Genomic DNA, 19,282 nt, shown 5'->3' with positions numbered 1-19,282 from the left:
TTCTGCATATTCTATTTCTTCTTTTTATTCGTATACTATTACTTCTTCTTCTTCATATTCTATTTCTTCTTCTTCTGCATATATTCTATATAATTGCCGGCCGTAGACGGAAATCAGCCGACCTTTTTTTACCAATAGCGGTAATGTCGGCTGATTGAACGACCGATTTTTCATTTTTCAAAAAAAAACCAGCCGGTTTTCTCCCCATCTATGGCCTGCTTTGGAACAAGTGTGCAGTCAGCTAGGGCATAATAAAATCAAACTCCTGGTAGTCTTGCAAGACCTGGTTGACACTGAAAAATCTTTTAATGTCAAGCACTGATGGCGACACCTATAGTAAAGAAAGAGAAATTTAAACACACATTCATAGGCAGGCTGTAGTTTATGCAATTTTCTTTCCTTAATTGACAGTTTGAGGGATAGAAAATTGCTAGATTCCACCATAAACACAGTCAGTGTTCATGGGCCACAGTGCTATTGTGTTCTGCCAATGGGGAGCGCAGGGAGCCTTCCCTACTGGTAGAAAACAAGCTCAACAGGCTGGTTGTACAATAAGCCTGCCTATAAAGGGATCAAAATTTGGCCAGCCAAATTTCGGTCTGTCTGCGGCCAACTTTGTAACATCAGGAGCTTCAGAGTTGCACACTCAGCCAGTATGCCCAAGCTAGGTCCTGCAGCACTCATTGGTCTCTCTGAGCAGGGGCATCTAAAACTGTGGTACACCAATGTCTTTTCACTGCACCCAGTGGCCAGTCTTCTATTTCCTTTAATCATAACTCACATCACCTCCCACTTTATAGGTTCTTTTTTTAGTTGCATTTGAAAAAATGGAAACTCACTCAAATGCATGCTCAGGAACTTGTACCCAATACTTCAAGTGTGAAACAAAACAGCATCTTAATCCTCAGAAAAGGCACTTACTTCAACAGCAATAAAGTTATTGAATGATAGCTGATACTCTTGCTATTTACCAGTCCAACTGATCAGTGTACTGTTGGCTTCCACAATTTCTAGGATTCCCTGGGGAACAGAGTTCCAACCCCATGGTCCCCCAGGACAGGGGAACTCTGGTGCTCACAAAGTACAACCTGGCTTCTTGTCAAGCATGAAATAGGAGGTTGCCCAACCTTCACAGATCGGTAACAAGCACTCTTTCCCCTAATTGGCAAAGAACAGGGGTTCTCTTTCCACATTACAGTGGAAACGTACAATCAAATCTTTTAAGGAACTTGCTATAGTCTATTACAGGCTTTTGCATTACAATTGATAGATCTATAGAATATTAAACAACCAGACAGTAGCGTCTATGGATCTGAAAGTTAGAAAGTATTGAAGCAATTGCATTGGCTTGAAGGTAAACAATAGCAACCTGCATACTTCTGTTAGTTGAGTTTTCCTTTAAGCACAATGCGTTTTAATTTTCTCACTCACTGTTGGATTGACATTATGAAAAAGCAACAGGAGTCAGTAATTGCTTCATGGAGATTTCACTGCCAGATCATTCAAAAATAAATATAAAAATCCACGGGCTGATTCAGCCCACTGGGCTCCATCTATATCCCTTTTGGATTGACTGGACCCTTTAAACCTAGAAGTATCTTCCAGAGATAGTTTACTTATTGCTTTGTTTCTTTAAACAGGATATTAACGCCTTTCATGCAGTGTACTATGTCTGTGGATATCTCGGACTGTTCATCAAGTGGTAAGTAATCTTCGCTGATGTGCAGGGCTTTTTTTCAGCAGGAACACGGGGGAACACAGTTCCGTCACCTATGGCACTGAATATATGTAATGGCAAGGGGTGCTGGGGTTTGCCGAAGGTCTATTGATGCTGGCTGCTGGGGGAATCTATTGTCACTGGTGGGAATATATTTTTGCATTGGGGTCTATTGTTTCTGGGAGGGTCTTATGTTGCTAGGGGGTCAGTTGTTGCTGGTAGGGATCTCCTGTTGAGGGAGGAGTCTATTGTTGCTGGCTGCTGGAGGGCCTATTGATGCTGGCTGCTGGGAGATCTGTTGTTTCTGCTGGGAGTCTATGCTTGTGGTGGGTCTGTTGTTGCTGGGGGTCTATTGTTGTGTGGGGGATCTATGGTTCTGGCTGCAGGGGATCGACTGTATTTTACGTTTTTTCTTGATTAACACATTATATAGAAATTACTTAGCACCACAAAAAGATACTTGATTCTCTAAAAAGTACAGCACTGGAAGGTGGGTAGTGGGTGGAACCAAGGAGCAGTGTTTGGAGGTGGGTAGGGGGCTGAGACAAGGGGTGACTCAAACGGTGGGGAGTTCTTGAACCTATTCTCTGAGAAAAAAAGCCCTGCTGATGTGTATACTTTTTAAGTATTTATATAGTGCTAACTGATTACACAGAGCTTTACAGACTACACATCAGTGCCTGTCCCCCTAACACACCCCAGGACAATGTGAAAAGAGAGCCATTTAACCGACCAGTACATTTTTGGATTGTAGGAGGGATTCAACACATACACAGGAAGAGCATATAGACCTCATGCAGATACAGTCTCTAGGGGTTATTTACTAAAACTGGGGAGTGCAAAATGTGGTGCAACTTGGCATAGAAACCAATCAGCATCCTGGTTTTATTGTCAAAGGTTAATTGAACAAGCTGAAGTTATAGGCTGAGTGGCTACACCAGATCTGAGTGCTTTGGTTTTAGTAAATCTACCCCACAGCTTCAAATGAACCTAGAGGTGTAAACAGGAGTGCCACTATGCTGTCTACATTCTTGATATTATAATAAAGAATCTAATAGTATTTAGTTACGGTACATGTTCAAAAGGTTTTGCACCAGAGGATTTTCTATTATGTCCCTAGATAAATGCACCATTACTTGTGAAATGATAGGCCTTAAAGTACAACTATAGGTAACATTTTTTTTCCTTTTGGATAAGGGAGGGTTATAAGCCCTGCCAGTTTTTTTTTTGCAATTTAAGAGATTTCACTTCTTATCCCATAGCCAAACGAGAAGTGAGAGGAAATCCCTGCAAATTAACTGAATTTCTTGGGGACCTCCAGGTCACCAGAGCTAGTGTATCCATTGGAAGATTTCCCCTTTATTACTTTTCTGGGGACAACCCAAAAATTTGGATTTTCTTTTACTTTCACTATTAATGGTAAACAGGACAAATAGAGAGGGGGGATCTCCTTAACGGGGGACACAGACAGCAATAAAAACTGACAAGCATTCTAATCTCTCGTTCTAATCTCTCTTCATGCTATCCAAAACTAGATATGTTTTGCCTTTAGTTATACTTTCATTTTCAATATTGCATACAAAATATGTTTTACTAAGTAGCATTAAATACAATATTTTTTTTCAATGGTTGGTTGTATAGTTCAAACATTTTTGTTGAATACATGTATTTTTGAAGCAGCAAAATTCTCAAAGTAGGAGGATTTTGTGAAAAATCAAAGCATTTCCCATATATTGTTTGTTTCTGGACAGGTTAAAGATTACATATCACACTTTACAGTCATGGCTTTTACAAAGTACATTGAGGTATTACACAAAATGAGCAATCCAATAAACAAAGGGTAAAACAGTTGTCATAAACGGGGGTAAAAATTACAACACATTACTCATGTCATAGCCAAATAACTTCCCCATGGCATTAAATTGTGTCTCTGATGAAATATTTTGCAGTAGGAAAGACCCCTTCAAGGATCTGGAGGTATATTTCTTATGCAAAAGTAAGTTCATAAGTAGATTTAGTATGTAGCCACACCCAAGATACAAAGCATTATCTACAATCATTGTTTAACCTAACTAAGATCTTATACAGTCTAAGGTGGCCATACTTGGAGTGTCAATCTACTGGCCCCATATTTATCATAATTCTAGAACAGATTTCCTTTAAATAAACTCATCAGCTTGTGCTCTTGTTTAACTACACTTGTCATTTTATGAATTTCTCTCTTATTTCAGTTTACTTCTATATTGGAGCAAATGACAGTGAAGAAGAAGATGAAGGATTTGAAAATGATTACAAGTAAGACAAGGATCTATCTATCTATCTATCTATCTATCTATCTATCTATCTATCTATCTATCTATCTATCTATCTATCTAATATATATTATCTCTCTCTATATATATATATCTATATATAACTATATCTATATAACTATATCTATATATATATATATATATATATATAATTAGTGTGTGTGTGTGTATATATATATATATATATATATATATATATATTACAAGAGGGTTACAGCACAATGAGCATAAATCTTATAAGCTTCATCAAAAATAATATAGTATCTCAGGCATCCGTGCCCTTTTTAATTACTAGCTTGCACTGTGCAGTGGAAATGGAGATACAAGTGTTCAAGTCCTAAATAGCTTTATACACAACACATGAAATACTAAAGAGGTGTAATGGCTTATTAACATTTATGTATAGCAAGAGTTTTTTTTATAAAATGGGGTTTCTTAGTTTGCATATATTGCAATACTGTACCTGTTCAAGCTGGCCAGCTGTGTCACACTTCGGCAGATGGCGTTAACTGTGTACATAATGCTTTATTTTATCATTGTACTAGAGGTAGCGTTGGGCACTACAAGTATTGGACAGATGTCTCCCTGCTTGTAGTTAGCCTAGATTTAATCAGAAAGAACTCATCTATCTGATAAATTTGGTATGCTGTATTATACTGGATATTTATTTTAATCCTGTACAATATACCAGATGAATTGCATCACTTCAGTTTGTATTCCTCTTAGCAGTCTATTCACATAGCCTTAACTAATTTTAAAGATAAATTTGTTTTTATGTTCCTAGGCCTTCTACACCATGTATACCACTTTTTACCCAGCTATGGAATGATATAAGCATTTGGGAGAAAGGACAGGATCCACCACTTAAACTTGCAATAGAAATACTCAGAATTCTGCAAGGACTCAAACTGGCTCCTCAAGAAAGCAAGCAATCTCGGGTTTACAATACTTATCTGGTAAGTTTTTAAGATTTTTAATGCTCAGAAATCCAAGGTGACAACACTGCTCTCAGTATCAGAATCCTTTCATCCAGATATTTCTATATTGTACCTCAATGCCTTGATCTGTTATCTGGTGATCCTGGAACACACCTACTGGCAGTGCTAGAACACCCACTTAGGGTTTTTAAAGCTGGCCACTCACATATAGATTTTTTTTCTAGTCAGCCTGCACATTGCAGATGGACGAATCTCCAGCTGCAGCTATTGTATTTTGACAGCCAGTCCTGCCTGCTGTCAAAATATCCAAACAGTGTATGCATCTGATTGGATTTCGGTGCTGTTTGGCTGAGTAACGAAGATATATTTTTTTTTACCACCTATGTCTCATTGGGGGATTTATCTTCACTTTCTGTTCTGTAGACACAACAGGACATGAGTGGAATTCTCTCCAATATGAGGAAAATACCATCTTAGACAGTTGTCAACACATCAAGCCTCCCAATTTGACTATTTCTACTCTGTCCGCTTGGTGGCAACTTAAACTTTGGGATTTTCCCATCACATTCCCCTCCTGCGACAAGGGTCACCAGAACAAATAGAGAGGGCAAATCTTTTCTGTGAAGACACTTTTACTCCTATGACTAGTTACTGCTTGTTGTGGGCACAGAAGTGGAAAATTTTGTGACACCACTGAATTCTTTGCAACCAGCTCTATGTGGCATCCAGATGAGTATAATGTAGGAGAATCACTCAGTCTCTGCTTGCCTGTGGCCTACCGCTTACAGAACTGATACTCACTCAACTGCATTGCTAAAGTTACAGGTTTAAACCATGACTATCAAGTCATATCCTCCAACCCAGCCCTTTGTATTTTTATGGACCTAAAGCCTGCAACCCCATTTGGTGGTCTCCCTGCTATCTAGGTAACAGCAGGCTGGGGCCCAAACAAGGAAACAGATTAGGAACACACCAGTCATGTGAATACAACATATGTCACAAGATCCGGGGCATAGGGGATAAGGGGAGGATTTTCACTTTGTTGTAGTTGCACATATCTCTCTTCTTTCTATTTTTGTTATTATCATGCTTTTATTCTGTTGGAGGAATGGATAAATGAATGAATAAATGAGATGAGGGCCAATTATGGGATGTTTACCCTAGGGCCGGGGGGGAGGGACAAAAAAGGGGTGGGGCACCACCTGGTTAGCATTATCGCTAGTGTACAGCACAGTCCTGTAGATCTTGCTAACATGATTCTTTTTTCTTTTTTAACCAGTGTGTTAAAGGAAAGAAAAAAAAAAGAGCAAATTCCCCCAGCCACACATTCAATGTGAATGGGGTAATCTTTCCCACTGAACTACTGTATTCTGCAAGTGAGAGCCTTCCCTGCCAGCAGAATACAATGATCAGTGTTGCTGGCTATAGCCGGTGGCACTAATCATTCAGGAAAAACCCGACAGGTTGGTTGTACACAAGTGGATTTATAGTTTTACTTGTGTTCAACCAGAAGGCCCATACATGGATTGAAATTCAGCCGGTCCCTGCTGAACTGGATGAATTTCGATCTATGTATGGGCGGCAGTTGAACCACAGCTCCTGAATCTCATGACTACTTTCTTTGTGGTGATTAAATCAGACAGCCCATGAAATAAAAGATTTCACCTTTCCCCTTCTTCCTGTCATGAGAAATGGGTCATTTGACTTCTCAGCACAAATTAAATGAATCTTGAAGGGAAGATGTACGATGCGTGTATCTTTTTATTATATAGGAAAAATCAGGAAGGTCCCATAATATCACTGAGCACTTCCAGGTCTACATAAAACCCAAATGATACTGGGACAAGTGTGGTTGCAGCTGGGAATGGGATCGTTTTGGGGGGAGATCCCCAACAATGTCTTAAAATTTCTCAACCTTTTCAATGTTTTATTGTTCTCTGTGTATATCCTGTCACTTTCTGCCTTAATGGCTACCATCATCGAAACAGGAATTCAAGGGAAATCCTGCCTAACAGGGACAGACACAAGTAATAAAAACCTGAGAAGTTCTAATTTCTCTCCATGCTCTCCAAAAATAAAACAAATGTTTTGTCAGGCCATCTACTTTAAAAACTAAAGAAACGGACAGTAATGTAAGAAGTGTAGAATACACTGTATGTTAAGAATGAATAAACCTCTCATTTGGTTTAACTGTTTACATTTCAGAATAGACGGGTCGCTAAGGTCTCAGAAGCGCTGCAGGAATACAAAGAGCAACTTTGTACACAGGTAAGTGTATTTGCATTCAAAGTCATTAAAAGACATGCATACTGCTAATGAAAAGTTAAAATGTTAATCCTGGTATGCATATTTTAAGTGATTTATTGTTTTAAGATGCTTTCATTACAAGAGATAGGTAAACATTTTACAAACTTCTCTGTCATTGATTTGCACAGATAAAAGACATGGTAGATTTCAAAGCTCTCTACAGCTTCTTTACTGAACCAGGTGATAAAAATCATTATCCAATTGGATGTAAGCTAGTAGTTGGCAACCAGTAGGAGAGTTGTACTATAGGCTGACCCTGCTGATTCAGTCTTGAGTAATAAGTTAGCGTACATGAATCTAAAATGTCATACATACATACACACTGTATTGTCAAAAGTATTGGGACGCCTGCCTTTACACACACATGAACTTTAGTGGCATCCCAGTCTTAGTCCGTAGGGTTCAATATTGAGTTGGCCCCCCCTTTGCAGCTATACCAGCTTCAACTCTTCAGGGAAGGCTGCCCACAAGGTTTAGGAGTGTGTCTGTGGGAATGTTTGACCATTCTTCCAGAAGCGCATTTGTGAGGTCAGGCACTGATGTCAGACGAGAAGGCCTGGCTCGCAGTCTCAGATGTAATTTATACCAAAGTTGTTCTATTGGGCTGAGGTCAGGACTTTGTACAGGCCAGTCAAGGTTATCCAACCCACACTCAGTCATGCATGTCTTTATGGACCTTGCTTCATGCACTGGTGTGCAGTCATGTTGGAACAGGAAGGGGCCAACCCTAAACTGTTCCCACAAAGTTGGGAGCATGAAATTGTCTAAAATGTCTTGGTATGCTGACGCCTTAACAGTTCCCTTCATTGGAACTAAGGGGCCAAGCCCAACCCCTGAAAAACAACCCCACACCATAATCCTCCCTCCACCAAACTTTACACTTGGCACAGTGCAATTAGGCAAATACCGTTCTCCTGGCAACCACCAAACACACGTCCATTGGATTTCCTGACAGAGAGGAGTGATTCGTCACTCCAGAGAACACGTCTCCACTGCTCTAGAGTCCAGTGGCAGTGTGTTTTACACCACTGCATCTGACGCTTTGCATTGCACTTGGTGATGTAAGGCTTGGATGCAGCTGCTCAGCAATGGAAATGCATTCCATGAAGTTCTCTATGCCACACAAAGTTTAGAGGTTTTTAGTTATTGACTTTGCAGACAGTTGGCTACTTCTATGCACTGTGCGCTTCAACATGCGCTGACCCTGCTCTGTCATTTTACATGTTCTACCACTTCATGGCTGAGTTGCTGTTGTTCCCAGTTGCTTCCACTTTGTTATAATACCACTAACTACAAAGCACACCAAAACTCAAGGAATTATCCACATGCCTCTTGAATTTAGACAATATAAGCTTATCCCAGAGTTCAGTTTTAATAGTGTATAAAATACAGAGACGTGCCATGCTGCATCAGCAGTATTCTCTAAAACAAAGGGGAATGCAGTTTGGAAATGTGAGATATTTCTATAGCATTACATAACAGGGTCAATGAACTTGTCAAGTGGACTCACAGTTAACATTAATGTGCCTTTCATCATACTTTTGTTGTTAAAGGTATTTTCCATTCTTGAAGAATGTGAACAGCAGGAACATACTGTTTTGAAGAAAGAAATACAGCAAATTAGGGTAAAAATATTATGTCATTCAATTTTTTTTCCTGCCTTTTCTATAAATTAATCTTTGTATTATTAATACAATATTGTAATATTGTATCTTGGACAAAATATTTACTTTCCAGAACCAGATTGAACAGGAAAAATTATTATCGTTTCAAAAGAGGCACAGAATGCGCAAGGTGAGAGAAATATTTGTTGGATAAGGTTGCTGTATTGCACGGTTAAATATATTTTTTCCTTATATTTATTGCTTGACAAGTAGTGTACAGTTACAGCTAAACTGATAATACTAAAAAAACACCAGTTGGGTATTCCCTATAATAACTAGATGCACTTTTATACACAGCTAGGATACGTAAACTGAATGTGTGCTGATCAGCCTTCGGTCATACTCTGCACAGCAGTACTCAGACTGTAAGAGGCAGGGGACAGCAATAGGATCTGCTGCATGTGCATGGGCTGATGGTAGGAGTGTGGACATATATGATGACTTATCAGTGTGTTTCTGCTCCTTCATGGTCCAATCAGCAGGCTGGCGGTGGGGAGGTGACACCAATGTATTCCTTAGACCTAACAGAGAAAGTGGGGTCACCCTCCTGACTGTGCTTTCTGGCAGGGGTGTATAAATCACTAAAGCATTGGGACAAAATGTCAGATCCTTTGGTGGATGAAACAGGTCACATATAGTATATCTATATCTGCTTTTAGGAAAACACCTGGGTTGAGTACATCTCTAACCTGGGGTAAGTTAAATGAAATAATATACATTATATTTACATCCAACCATGTATGAAGATCTTCGTATAAGAGGAGTGGAAGTAGGGGGGATGTACACAGTTACGTTTATCTTACCCTCATCTAAAGCGCCTTACAATCCAGGGTTCTCTCTTAATATTTTTTTTCCTGCCAGTTTGTTCTGGAATATGTTTTTTCTTGTGTCCCTAAGTATCCATACATAATTAAGTAGTCATCGATGGAGTTGATCTTTCTTTGCGTGTGTTTGATGCACTTCCTACAGCTAGCCATGAACTTTAGAGAATGGTTAGATATACATACTGTACATGATGTGTGCACAGCTTCTACCCTATGCAATAATTCTAGGATCACACGAGAACACATACATTTGATTTTAGGTTCAGAATTTCACAGATTTGGGGGTTGCTTCTTGTGTGTCCTTCACTGATTTTCCTGTAACTGGTCTACATTTGACCCATCAGCTGATGGCATGAAGCTAATTTGAATACATTGCAACCAATCATGTTTTAGCTAACAATTTCAAACTTGTAAAAGCAGCTCCTTTCTACATGAAGATGAGATTGGCAGAGTCAGCCATACTTGGGATAATATTCCCCTTAAAATGCAATTAGAGAAATGTAAAATATACCATTCAAACATATGATTTAGCAATTTTCCGAAAAAAAACAAAAAAACAATCTAGGTTATAAGATTAGATTATATAAGCATTTTGTTTTATGACTCAGCTTTTAAAATTATACATTTGTAAAAAAGGCATACATCTCCCTCCACGATACTTTGCCTTTACTAGATATCAAGGTCAGCACTCATGCATGCTATTGTCTTAGTTCCAAAAGATTTATGGCATTTCTTGTAAGGGTGTTTTTTTTTTATTTTACTTAGTTACTTAATTTAGTTTTAATACCTGTGTATCAATTACATAGTTAGTCTGGCTGAAAAAAGACAAACCTCCATCCAGTTCAACTATAAAAAAAATCCTATACCCACAATTGATCCAGAGGAAGGAAAAAAAAATCCCAGCAAAGTTGAACTGCTCATCAGTTTCCTATGTATATAGCTTAGAGACTTACTAGTATCAATCTATAAATCTGTGTTCTCTGTTTCACCACCAATACAGTGGCATTACGTTACATTACTGAAACTGAGCCTGAGCCCTGGTTCACGCTGATGCAGTGCGGAATTTGCAGCGTTTTCTGTGCAAATTCTGCACTACATCAGAATCGCACCCCGTTCATGCAAACCGCTGCGGTTGTGTATGTTAACAACAGTCTGAAAGTGGTCCGCAAAACGCGGTGCAATGTGCAGAATCGGATGACATTGGTGGGAATACCCACCCATGCGATCCGATTCTAGTGTGGACCCAAAAAAGGGTCCTGCACAAAATGTATGGCTCCAATCTCACCACACACAAATTGCATGTGATTTGCACAGGAATGCGTGCGAATCACATGCAATATACCACTCTGCATATATGTGAACCCAGGCTTAAGGCTTGAGACTTCACAGCTTTGGTAGGGGTAAAAACCACACTGGGGAAAACCAAAAATATGAAAAGTGATTCAACAGACAAAACCTATCTATGACCAAATACGTCTGTTGGGTGGACTGCCCCTTTAAGTACCTTGCATCAAACCTTTCTGTAAAATCACTTATACTCGAAATATACTGTAAAATGCATACATATTAGTTATTTTTGGTATGCATTTACTTCATGGGCAGGTTGCTTATCATCATTGTGGAGGAAAGATAGCTGTGTAGACACCAATATGAATTTAATGAACTATTTTTTATTCTCAGAAGCATTCATTATTACAAGATATTAAAGAAGCTTTGATTGGAACGCAGCCACTGAAAACGGTAAAAATTATTTTAATGAGTATGACCAGAAAAATTATAGGAAAAGCAAATATTCCTGAGTTTGCTTTAGGGAATACCCTTCTCCTCTCTCTCCTTTCCCCTCCACCTTCTCTTATCTAAATTTTCTCTTCTTTTCTTTCACTTTCTTTACCACCTAATAACTACCCTAATTTTTCCTTCCTTTTTTCTCACTTTGCTGGCGAGAAATTCATGTTTGTTACAATAAAACTACCTTTTCTTACCATTTCCATGACCACCTAAACTAATAAAGAAGAGATATTTTAGCAGCAATATCACAAAATTGAACTCAACCCACCTTGATGCATTGCCTTAACCTATTTCACCTGCTCAACTTTATAAAATAAAACAGATGCTTATATCAGTCACATCAAGGTTTTGGCTTAAGCATCCCATAGAAGAAGCTGGCAGAGCGCAGTGTTCACTGCTGGCGGCTATAGTCGCCAGCAGTAATCACATGTAAAAAATTCGACAGGCTGATTGTACTGAAATCAATTGATGGGTCGAATTCAGTAAAACCAGCCTGCCCACAGATCGATGGAATCTCAACCGATTCAGCTGGCTTTACACCACACATGTTATTTTGTATACTACAAGCTCAATTCACAAAGCTTTAACACAAGGAGAAGGCTCTCTAGTATAGCCATGTGTCTGTAATGTTTAAATCTTATTGGTCTCAGCTGAATACAGCTAACTTTTTTTTTTTTAAATAAGTGTACCTAACCTGTTACATTAATTGAGCCTTTATGTATGTTTTCGAGTGCTGTTTTTACCACTAATCTGCCAGTGTGAGGAATAGAAAGTATTAAGTAAATCCTAAATGAATTACTTGACCCATTCTCCCTAACTATGATAAATAACTATTAGAATCACCCAAAATGTTTGTTGATTTTAATTAACAAACTGATGAAAGAAGTTGAGTAATCTCACCTCCATATTTGCCCCTGCCAGGACCCACTGGCATAATGACGTCTGAATCAGCCAGCTGCAGCTACTACTCTTTGTAACTTGAAAATGTTACCAAGTTAAAGTGTATGCACAGCCAAAAAAACATTTTTTTATTTCTGTCTGTGGTGCTGTTGGAGAGTTTTTTTCTCACTTTCTGTCTGCTAAAATGGAATTCAGGATAGCAGTAAAAACAGACAAATGTTCTAACCTGCCCCACTCTATAGAAAACTTAAAAAACAAAATTTGGTTGGACATATATTTTAAATATCTGTGGCTTCTGTCAGTGTAGAAAACTAGCTTATTTTGTGATTTCTTCCTAGTAGAATCTACAACAAAACGGCATAGTAAAAAAGTAGCCCTAATTAGCTTCTGTTAGCCAACATTAACCACTTTTTTCTCTCTTTATTTTCCTTTTTTTTGTCTTTTGTCCTTAGTACCCAAAATTGTTTTACTATTTTATATTTGTTTCATTATATTCATTTTATAATAGAAAATCCCACAATGTGTTAGAAAAAATATGTATTGGTGTATTGAGATATATATACTGTGTGTGTATATATGTACAGTTGTGACCAAAATTATTCAACCCCCAATGCTGTAAAGGGGTTTAGGGACTATAGTGTACATTTGGAATTGTATTCAGAATCAAATCCTACAAGGACGTTGTAACTACCCAAATGCAACTAAAATGACATCAATTGTTTATGTAATACAGTAGTAAATGGTTCTTATGTGGTTTCTTCATTGCCACAATTATTCAACCCCTTAAAGACTACCACTCTGAAGAACAGAGGTTCATACAGGTGCTTTCCATCAGGTATTGAAAACACCTGTGGATGTCACCGAGCAGCAATCAAGCATAATAAGCACCAATTAGGCAGCTTTAAAATGACTGTGATACTCAGCTCCTTCTAGACATTTACTGGTGTGGTTACAAACATGGTGAAGGCAAGAGAATGGTCCAGGAAGACAAGAGAAGAGGTGATTTCTCTTCACAGGAAGGGCAATGGCTATAAGAAGATTGCAAAGATGTTAAACATACCAAGAGACACCTTAGGAAGCATCATTCGCAAATTCAAGGCAAAGGGCACTGTTGAAACGCTACCTGGTCGTGGCAGAAAGAAGATGCTGACTTCGACTGCTGTGCGCTACCTGAAGCGTAGAGTGGAGAGAAGTCCCCGTGTGACTGCTGAGGAACTGAGAAAAGATTTGTCAGATGTGGGTACAGAAGTTTCAGCCCAGACAATAAGACGCACACTGCGTAATGAAGGCCTCCGTGCCAGAACTCCCAGGCGTACCCCCTTGCTGTCTCCAAAGAATAAGAAGAGTCGACTGCAGTATGCCAAAAGCCATGTGGACAAACCACAAAAGTTGTGGGATAGTGTTCTGTGGACTGATGAAACAAAATTAGAACTGTTTGGGCCCATGGATCAACGCTATGTTTGGAGGAGGAAGAACAAGGCCTATGATGAAAAGAACACCTTGCCTACTGTGAAGCATGGTGGAGGGTCAATCATGCTTTGGGGCTGTTTTGCTTCTGCAGGTACAGGGAAGCTTCAGCGTGTGCAAGGTACCATGAATTCTCTTCAGTACCAGGAGATATTGGATGGAAACGTGATGCAGTCCGTCACACACCTGAGGCTTGGGAGACGTTGGACCTTTCAACAGGACAATGATCCCAAGCATACCTCCAAGTCCACTAGAGCATGGTTGCAGAGGAAAGGCTGGAACATTTTGGAGTGGCCATCGCAGTCACCAGACTTAAATCCGATTGAGAACCTCTGGTGGGACTTAAAGAAAGCAGTTGCAGTGCGCAAGCCTAAGAATGTGACTGAACTGGAGGCCTTTGCCCATGAAGAATGGGCGAAGATACCCGTAGATCGCTGCAAGACACTTGTGTCAAGCTATGCTTCACGTTTAAAAGCTGTTATAACTGTAAAAGGATGCTGTACTAAGTACTAAGATTGAATGTCACTTGGGGGTTGAATAAAACTGATAATGCTGTGAGCACAGAAAAGACATTTGTGGTTATTTCATTATAACTGTTATGTTATATTTGTCTGACCTACAAGTGCCTCTTTAATGTAAATGTAAGCAAGATGACTGAATGATCAAAAGCAATGTCAAACTGGCCAAAACACTCAATTTCAGTGGGGGTTGAATAATTTTGGTCACAACTGTATGTGTGTGTATATGTATATATGTATGTATATGTATGTGTGTATATATATATATATATATATATATATATATATATATATATATATATATATTGTATATGTAGTCCACAAAGAAAGCATTGCCTAGAACCAAGGAGGGAGTCATGTTTGTGCTTTTATTTATCCTATTTATTTTCTTCTGTTCTTTACCATAGGGTCTTAATTTTTATAAAGAAGACTTATGTATTTTCATCTCACAAGAAAAAGAGTAAGCATTAACAGAAAATTTAATTGCATCTATATTTTCCCAGAGCACACAAAAAACAACAATACATTCTGACTCAGGTTGATGAAAGTTGCACAGTATAGAGAAATGGAGAAATTTTAAGAACGTATGCATTGTTTGTAAAAACAACTTACCTCATTATGCTCCTTTCAAATTGACGGTCCAATCGGGTCCACCTGTCAATTTTTCAGGCGGACCCGATTGGACCAACCATAGCTCTCTATGGAGCGTGGGGTATCAGCGGACATGTATTTGTTGACACCTGCTGCCATCCGATCCAATTCTCTACGCTAAAAACAGATGGTTGGGGATCTGTTTCCCATCTGTCCGGCGGATTGGAACGGATGACAGTCAGGTCGAAATGGACAGGTGGTCCGTTTCAATCCGATTGCCCCATAGAAAACAGCAGGCTGTGTCTGTGTCCGTTCTGCAGCAGCGGAGCGGACACAGACCAGAGATCAACTTGCTCAGCAGGAATCAGCGGAGAGATCTCCCACTGAGCAAGCGGATCCATACACAGGTCTTCCCCGTCTGAAATGGGCCTTATACTGAACATTTGTAGTGAGGTGCCTAAAGAGAACTTGCAATTAAAAAAAACTGCAACAGGTATAAGATACATACAACTAGGGATACCTGCACATATTTGCAGAAAATTCTAATACCCTGATTTTGTGGCCAAATGCCAGCACTTTCTAAAAAAGGGTCTGACACTTGCAATTAGTGTCAGGGCATACTGCTACCTAATACTCCCACACTTTCTTGATGACCTATCATTATAGTGGACTGCCTCACTGGTCATTAGGAATGTGCAGGGGCAGGCAGGCTTGGCACCATCAGGAAATATAAAAGATATCAACCAATTGACTTCTGTACAACCAGCCTGTCACATAAATGCCACTCGATCAATGCAACAGGCTATAGCCAGCAGACTGATCATTGTTTTCTGATGGTGGGGAGGTCTCAACACAATACAGAACACAATAGCTCAGCGGGAGTGGTTCCCCCATCCACCTCAAATGTCTAGATGGGGCTATTGGGTCCCACTAATTTGAGTTGATTAATTTTTTTCTTTTCTTTCATCTTTTGTGAACAATTTAAGAAACCTTATTGTAATTTTCTTTCAAGGTTAAATCAATATTATTTTGATCTGTTGTCGTGGGGCTCTTAAATAGCATGGGGCCCATAGGCTTGTACCTACTCTGCCATTTGGCAATCCAGCACTGGAACCCTATATCTCATATATGTTAGAACTCCCTAATGTTGTATCTTCCAAATATGTTTCTGGTATGCAGTTGTGGGGCAGTGCTCATCACTGATCTGCTAATTGATGCTAATTGTCCTCATTTTCAGAATGAACCGCAGAGGCTCAAAAGGAGAGGATGAGGAAGAAGAGTCCACTGGAAAATGCCTGAGATTCCGAAGGCTCAGCTGGAGAAAATAGATGTTCTAAATAATAAAGTATTGATATTTCATCCAACATTGCTGATGGTCATAAACTAAATAAAATGACCTGAGATGTCATAATATTAGGCTCAGTTCACAAAGCTTTAGAGAAGAACTAAACCCTCTTATCCTTTTCAGCCATGAAGCTGTCATCTTAGCCTCTGCTTGATCTGCAGTTGCCTTGGTGCTGCACATGTGATCAGTTATCACACCAGCCATTTGATGACTTGACAGTTCTGTTGAGAGCACAAGCAAATGTGACAGCATTCTCCACATACCTTAAATGTAACAGTTTTTTTTTAAATTCTACTTTATTAAGTTTTTTTGAGAAAAAAGTGCAAAATAAGAATGACAATAATACAAAAAGTACCCACAACTTGGCAGTGGGAATAGGTCACACAGAACTGTACTGCCTTAAATATGTTATCCCCCAATGTAAGGAACTTCCTTTTAGCCATTTGACTGTAATTACTTATCCTGTTAGGTTTGTTACTTGAGCCTATATGCTATACTGTGTAGTTCACATACTAAGATTGAGCAAACTGTTTTTTTCTAGTTCAAAACAACTGTTTTAAACATTTTCATTGTTATATGGATAAGGCCTCTTGCACACGGCAGCTGAGACAGTGAAATGTAGGCCTCCCATAGACATGAATGGCTGTGCATAGCCTTACTCGGGTATATGCCATGTTATTGTCTAACCACGCACATCAATTCATGCCTATGGGAAGCTGTACTCTGCACCTAGACTTCCCGGGCAGGGGAAAGACACTGGAATGTAAATTGCACTGATTCAGTCGCCTCTGTGCAAGAGACCTTATGTGACTGAAGCGGTCATAGCAAATGCATCCTGAGTGCACTTAGGTGTATTTAATATGGCAGGGAAATGAACAATGTTGAGATGCCAAGTGAAGTAACCCACAGCAACCAGAATTCCTCTTTACTAAGTTGCCAGAATAGCAAAACATAATTGCTGGCTGATTGGTTGTTACACTTTACATACAAAAAGATCAGATTTTTTTTATAGCGACCAAAGCTTGCAATGTATGGCAACCTTAAATAAATTCTTGATCTACTGAAGAACCTTTCCCTGTAGTAACATGTTGTAGTATTTCCTCCTAATGACTTCTTTTAAATGTGCAGTGCCCAAAAGAAATTTGATAGTATCTATTCTCTGCTATAAATCACCCCCTACGTTTTCATAGATAAATATATTCTTTACTGAATTTAAAGTGAAGCTGTGCGCGAGATTATAGATGTTTAAGTATTTACATATTTTTAACAAGTATGAGCTCTAAAATAATCCCTCGATGACCTCTGTAGTTGCAGGCAATGGGGAGTAATTAAGCATCAAAGTTCACAGCAGAGGTACTGAAGTCCTTCAAGAGATTCTTTCAGCAACGCATCTCACCCTACTCTTCCCTCCTGGGGCACTTGCTCTTTGTTTACATAATGGATTAGAAGACTGGATTGCTGCTGGGTCACTGCTGGGATGGGAAGAAGGGGGAGCTAAGCTGCTGAAAGAAGAAACTCGGTGCCTTGCTGTAAACATTGATGATGGGTTGGTCCACAGTGTCTGCGGCTACTGAGGTCAGGGTGGGCCTGTTTTAAAGCTCCTGGCCACAGGTTCACTTTAATGGGAGATAATAGTACTTCATATCTGTGTCATAATTTGCTTCATTGCCAGTGAAATCATAAAAATGTGCCAGATCTAGAAAAATCCAAACATCAAGCTTGTGTCATGTGAAAGTGGGTATGGCTTAATGCGGAATTGAAGGAGGTGTGACCTAGTCACAATGGGCCTGCGGCACATAACCCCCCACTGTTTTCCAGATCTGAAGCTTCAACTGCCTGCTCTTCACACAGCCATGTAAACATAGTCATACAAATTAACCATAGAGGGTTCAGTGGCTTGACCTGAAATCTAATCTGTACAAAACAGAGAACTTCAGGTAAAGTAGTTTGGGTTGAAATTAATCTCAGAGTACATAGCTGTTGGTACATCTAAGGGTCATCATACACGTTACAATCTGACTGTACAATCAACTTTAGACTTACCAAAATGAGATAATAAACAATATAATATGAGGACCTACCACATCTATCCAATCCATTTTAATCCAATCAGGCAGTCCCTTGCACTACATAGTTGTTAGTAGATGAAAAGGAGATTGTACAATCAGGTTGTAATGTTGCGGTGAGCTGAAGGGCTCATGCACATGGCTACAAGAAGACTGTACCGTTTCCAGAGCCTTCGTAAAACCTTCCCAGGACCCACAGCTGCTGTGTACTGCTGTCCATAGACAACAATTGAAAGATGCAGCTGTGCACAGTTATGTGCCAGGGGGTATGTAAAGCAAACCCAGACATATGGACGTGTGCTCCACAAAATCTGTCTGCACATGCACTTTGCGCAACGCCCAGCACATAACCTCATACTAAGTCTCCTCATTGTTGTCTATGGACAGCTGTACAGATCATGGGAAAGTTTTTATGGAGAGCTTTGAGCACTGTAAAGCCCTCTTACAGCCATGTGCATATGCCCTAAAGAAATCGTACAGAGAGACCATCACAATGTAAGAAGAAACATTTTTTGTGTTATATAAACTACAACAATATAGATATTATAAACTTATGTAGCACTACCCCCTTAGGAATTGCTGAGTTTTGGGTCCCCCTATAGACCTGTACGGCCAGGCAACATGCATCAAGGCCCAGACGTCGAGAGGCCACACATTTGTGTGCGCTCGGTGTGAAGAGGTTAAGGGAATTTCTTGGGGACCCCCAGGCCATCAGAACGATTTCCTCTCTATTACTTTTCTGGGGACAACCCAACATTTGAGATTTTCTTTTACTTTCACTGATAATGGTAAACAGGAGAAATAGAGAGAGTGAAACAGGGATACAGACATCAATAAAAACTGAC

At 39.4% G+C, this 19,282-nt stretch overlaps 1 protein-coding gene across 2 annotated transcripts; it reads left to right on the top strand.

The window, feature by feature from the left end:
- The first annotated feature begins 1,646 nt into the window (after positions 1-1,646).
- On the top strand, positions 1,647-17,443 carry LOC149462613 (uncharacterized). Of its 2 annotated transcripts, none has more exons than XM_089676609.1 (9): positions 1,647-1,702; positions 3,949-4,012; positions 4,814-4,985; positions 7,173-7,235; positions 8,828-8,899; positions 9,012-9,068; positions 11,446-11,502; positions 14,843-14,895; positions 16,264-17,443. In XM_089676609.1, the coding sequence occupies exons 1-9, from the start codon at positions 1,657-1,659 to the stop codon at positions 16,352-16,354; spliced, it is 675 nt and encodes a 224-aa protein (XP_089532735.1). In that variant the 5' UTR covers positions 1,647-1,656; the 3' UTR covers positions 16,355-17,443. The 2 variants fall into 2 exon arrangements, with proteins under 2 accessions (XP_089532735.1, XP_089532734.1); XM_089676608.1 differs by having other exon boundaries at positions 11,443-11,502.
- Positions 17,444-19,282: the final 1,839 nt, after the last annotated feature.

Source organism: Staurois parvus, unplaced genomic scaffold (assembly GCF_062004578.1).
Source record: "Staurois parvus isolate SC_StPar_1 unplaced genomic scaffold, SC_StPar_1.0 ptg000172l, whole genome shotgun sequence".
NCBI classification, from domain to species: domain Eukaryota; kingdom Metazoa; phylum Chordata; class Amphibia; order Anura; family Ranidae; genus Staurois; species Staurois parvus.
This window is presented reverse-complemented; position numbering and strand designations above follow the sequence as displayed.

Coding starts and splice junctions, on each gene's coding strand:
- LOC149462613 (XM_089676608.1), top strand. CDS start 1,657: ATGCAGTGTACTATGTCTGTGGATATCTCGGACTGTTCATCAAGTG. Junction 1,703..3,948: donor CTCGGACTGTTCATCAAGTG/GTAAGTAATCTT, acceptor CTCTTATTTCAG/TTTACTTCTATATTGGAGCA. Junction 9,069..11,442: donor AGAGGCACAGAATGCGCAAG/GTGAGAGAAATA, acceptor TTTTATTCTCAG/AAGCATTCATTATTACAAGA.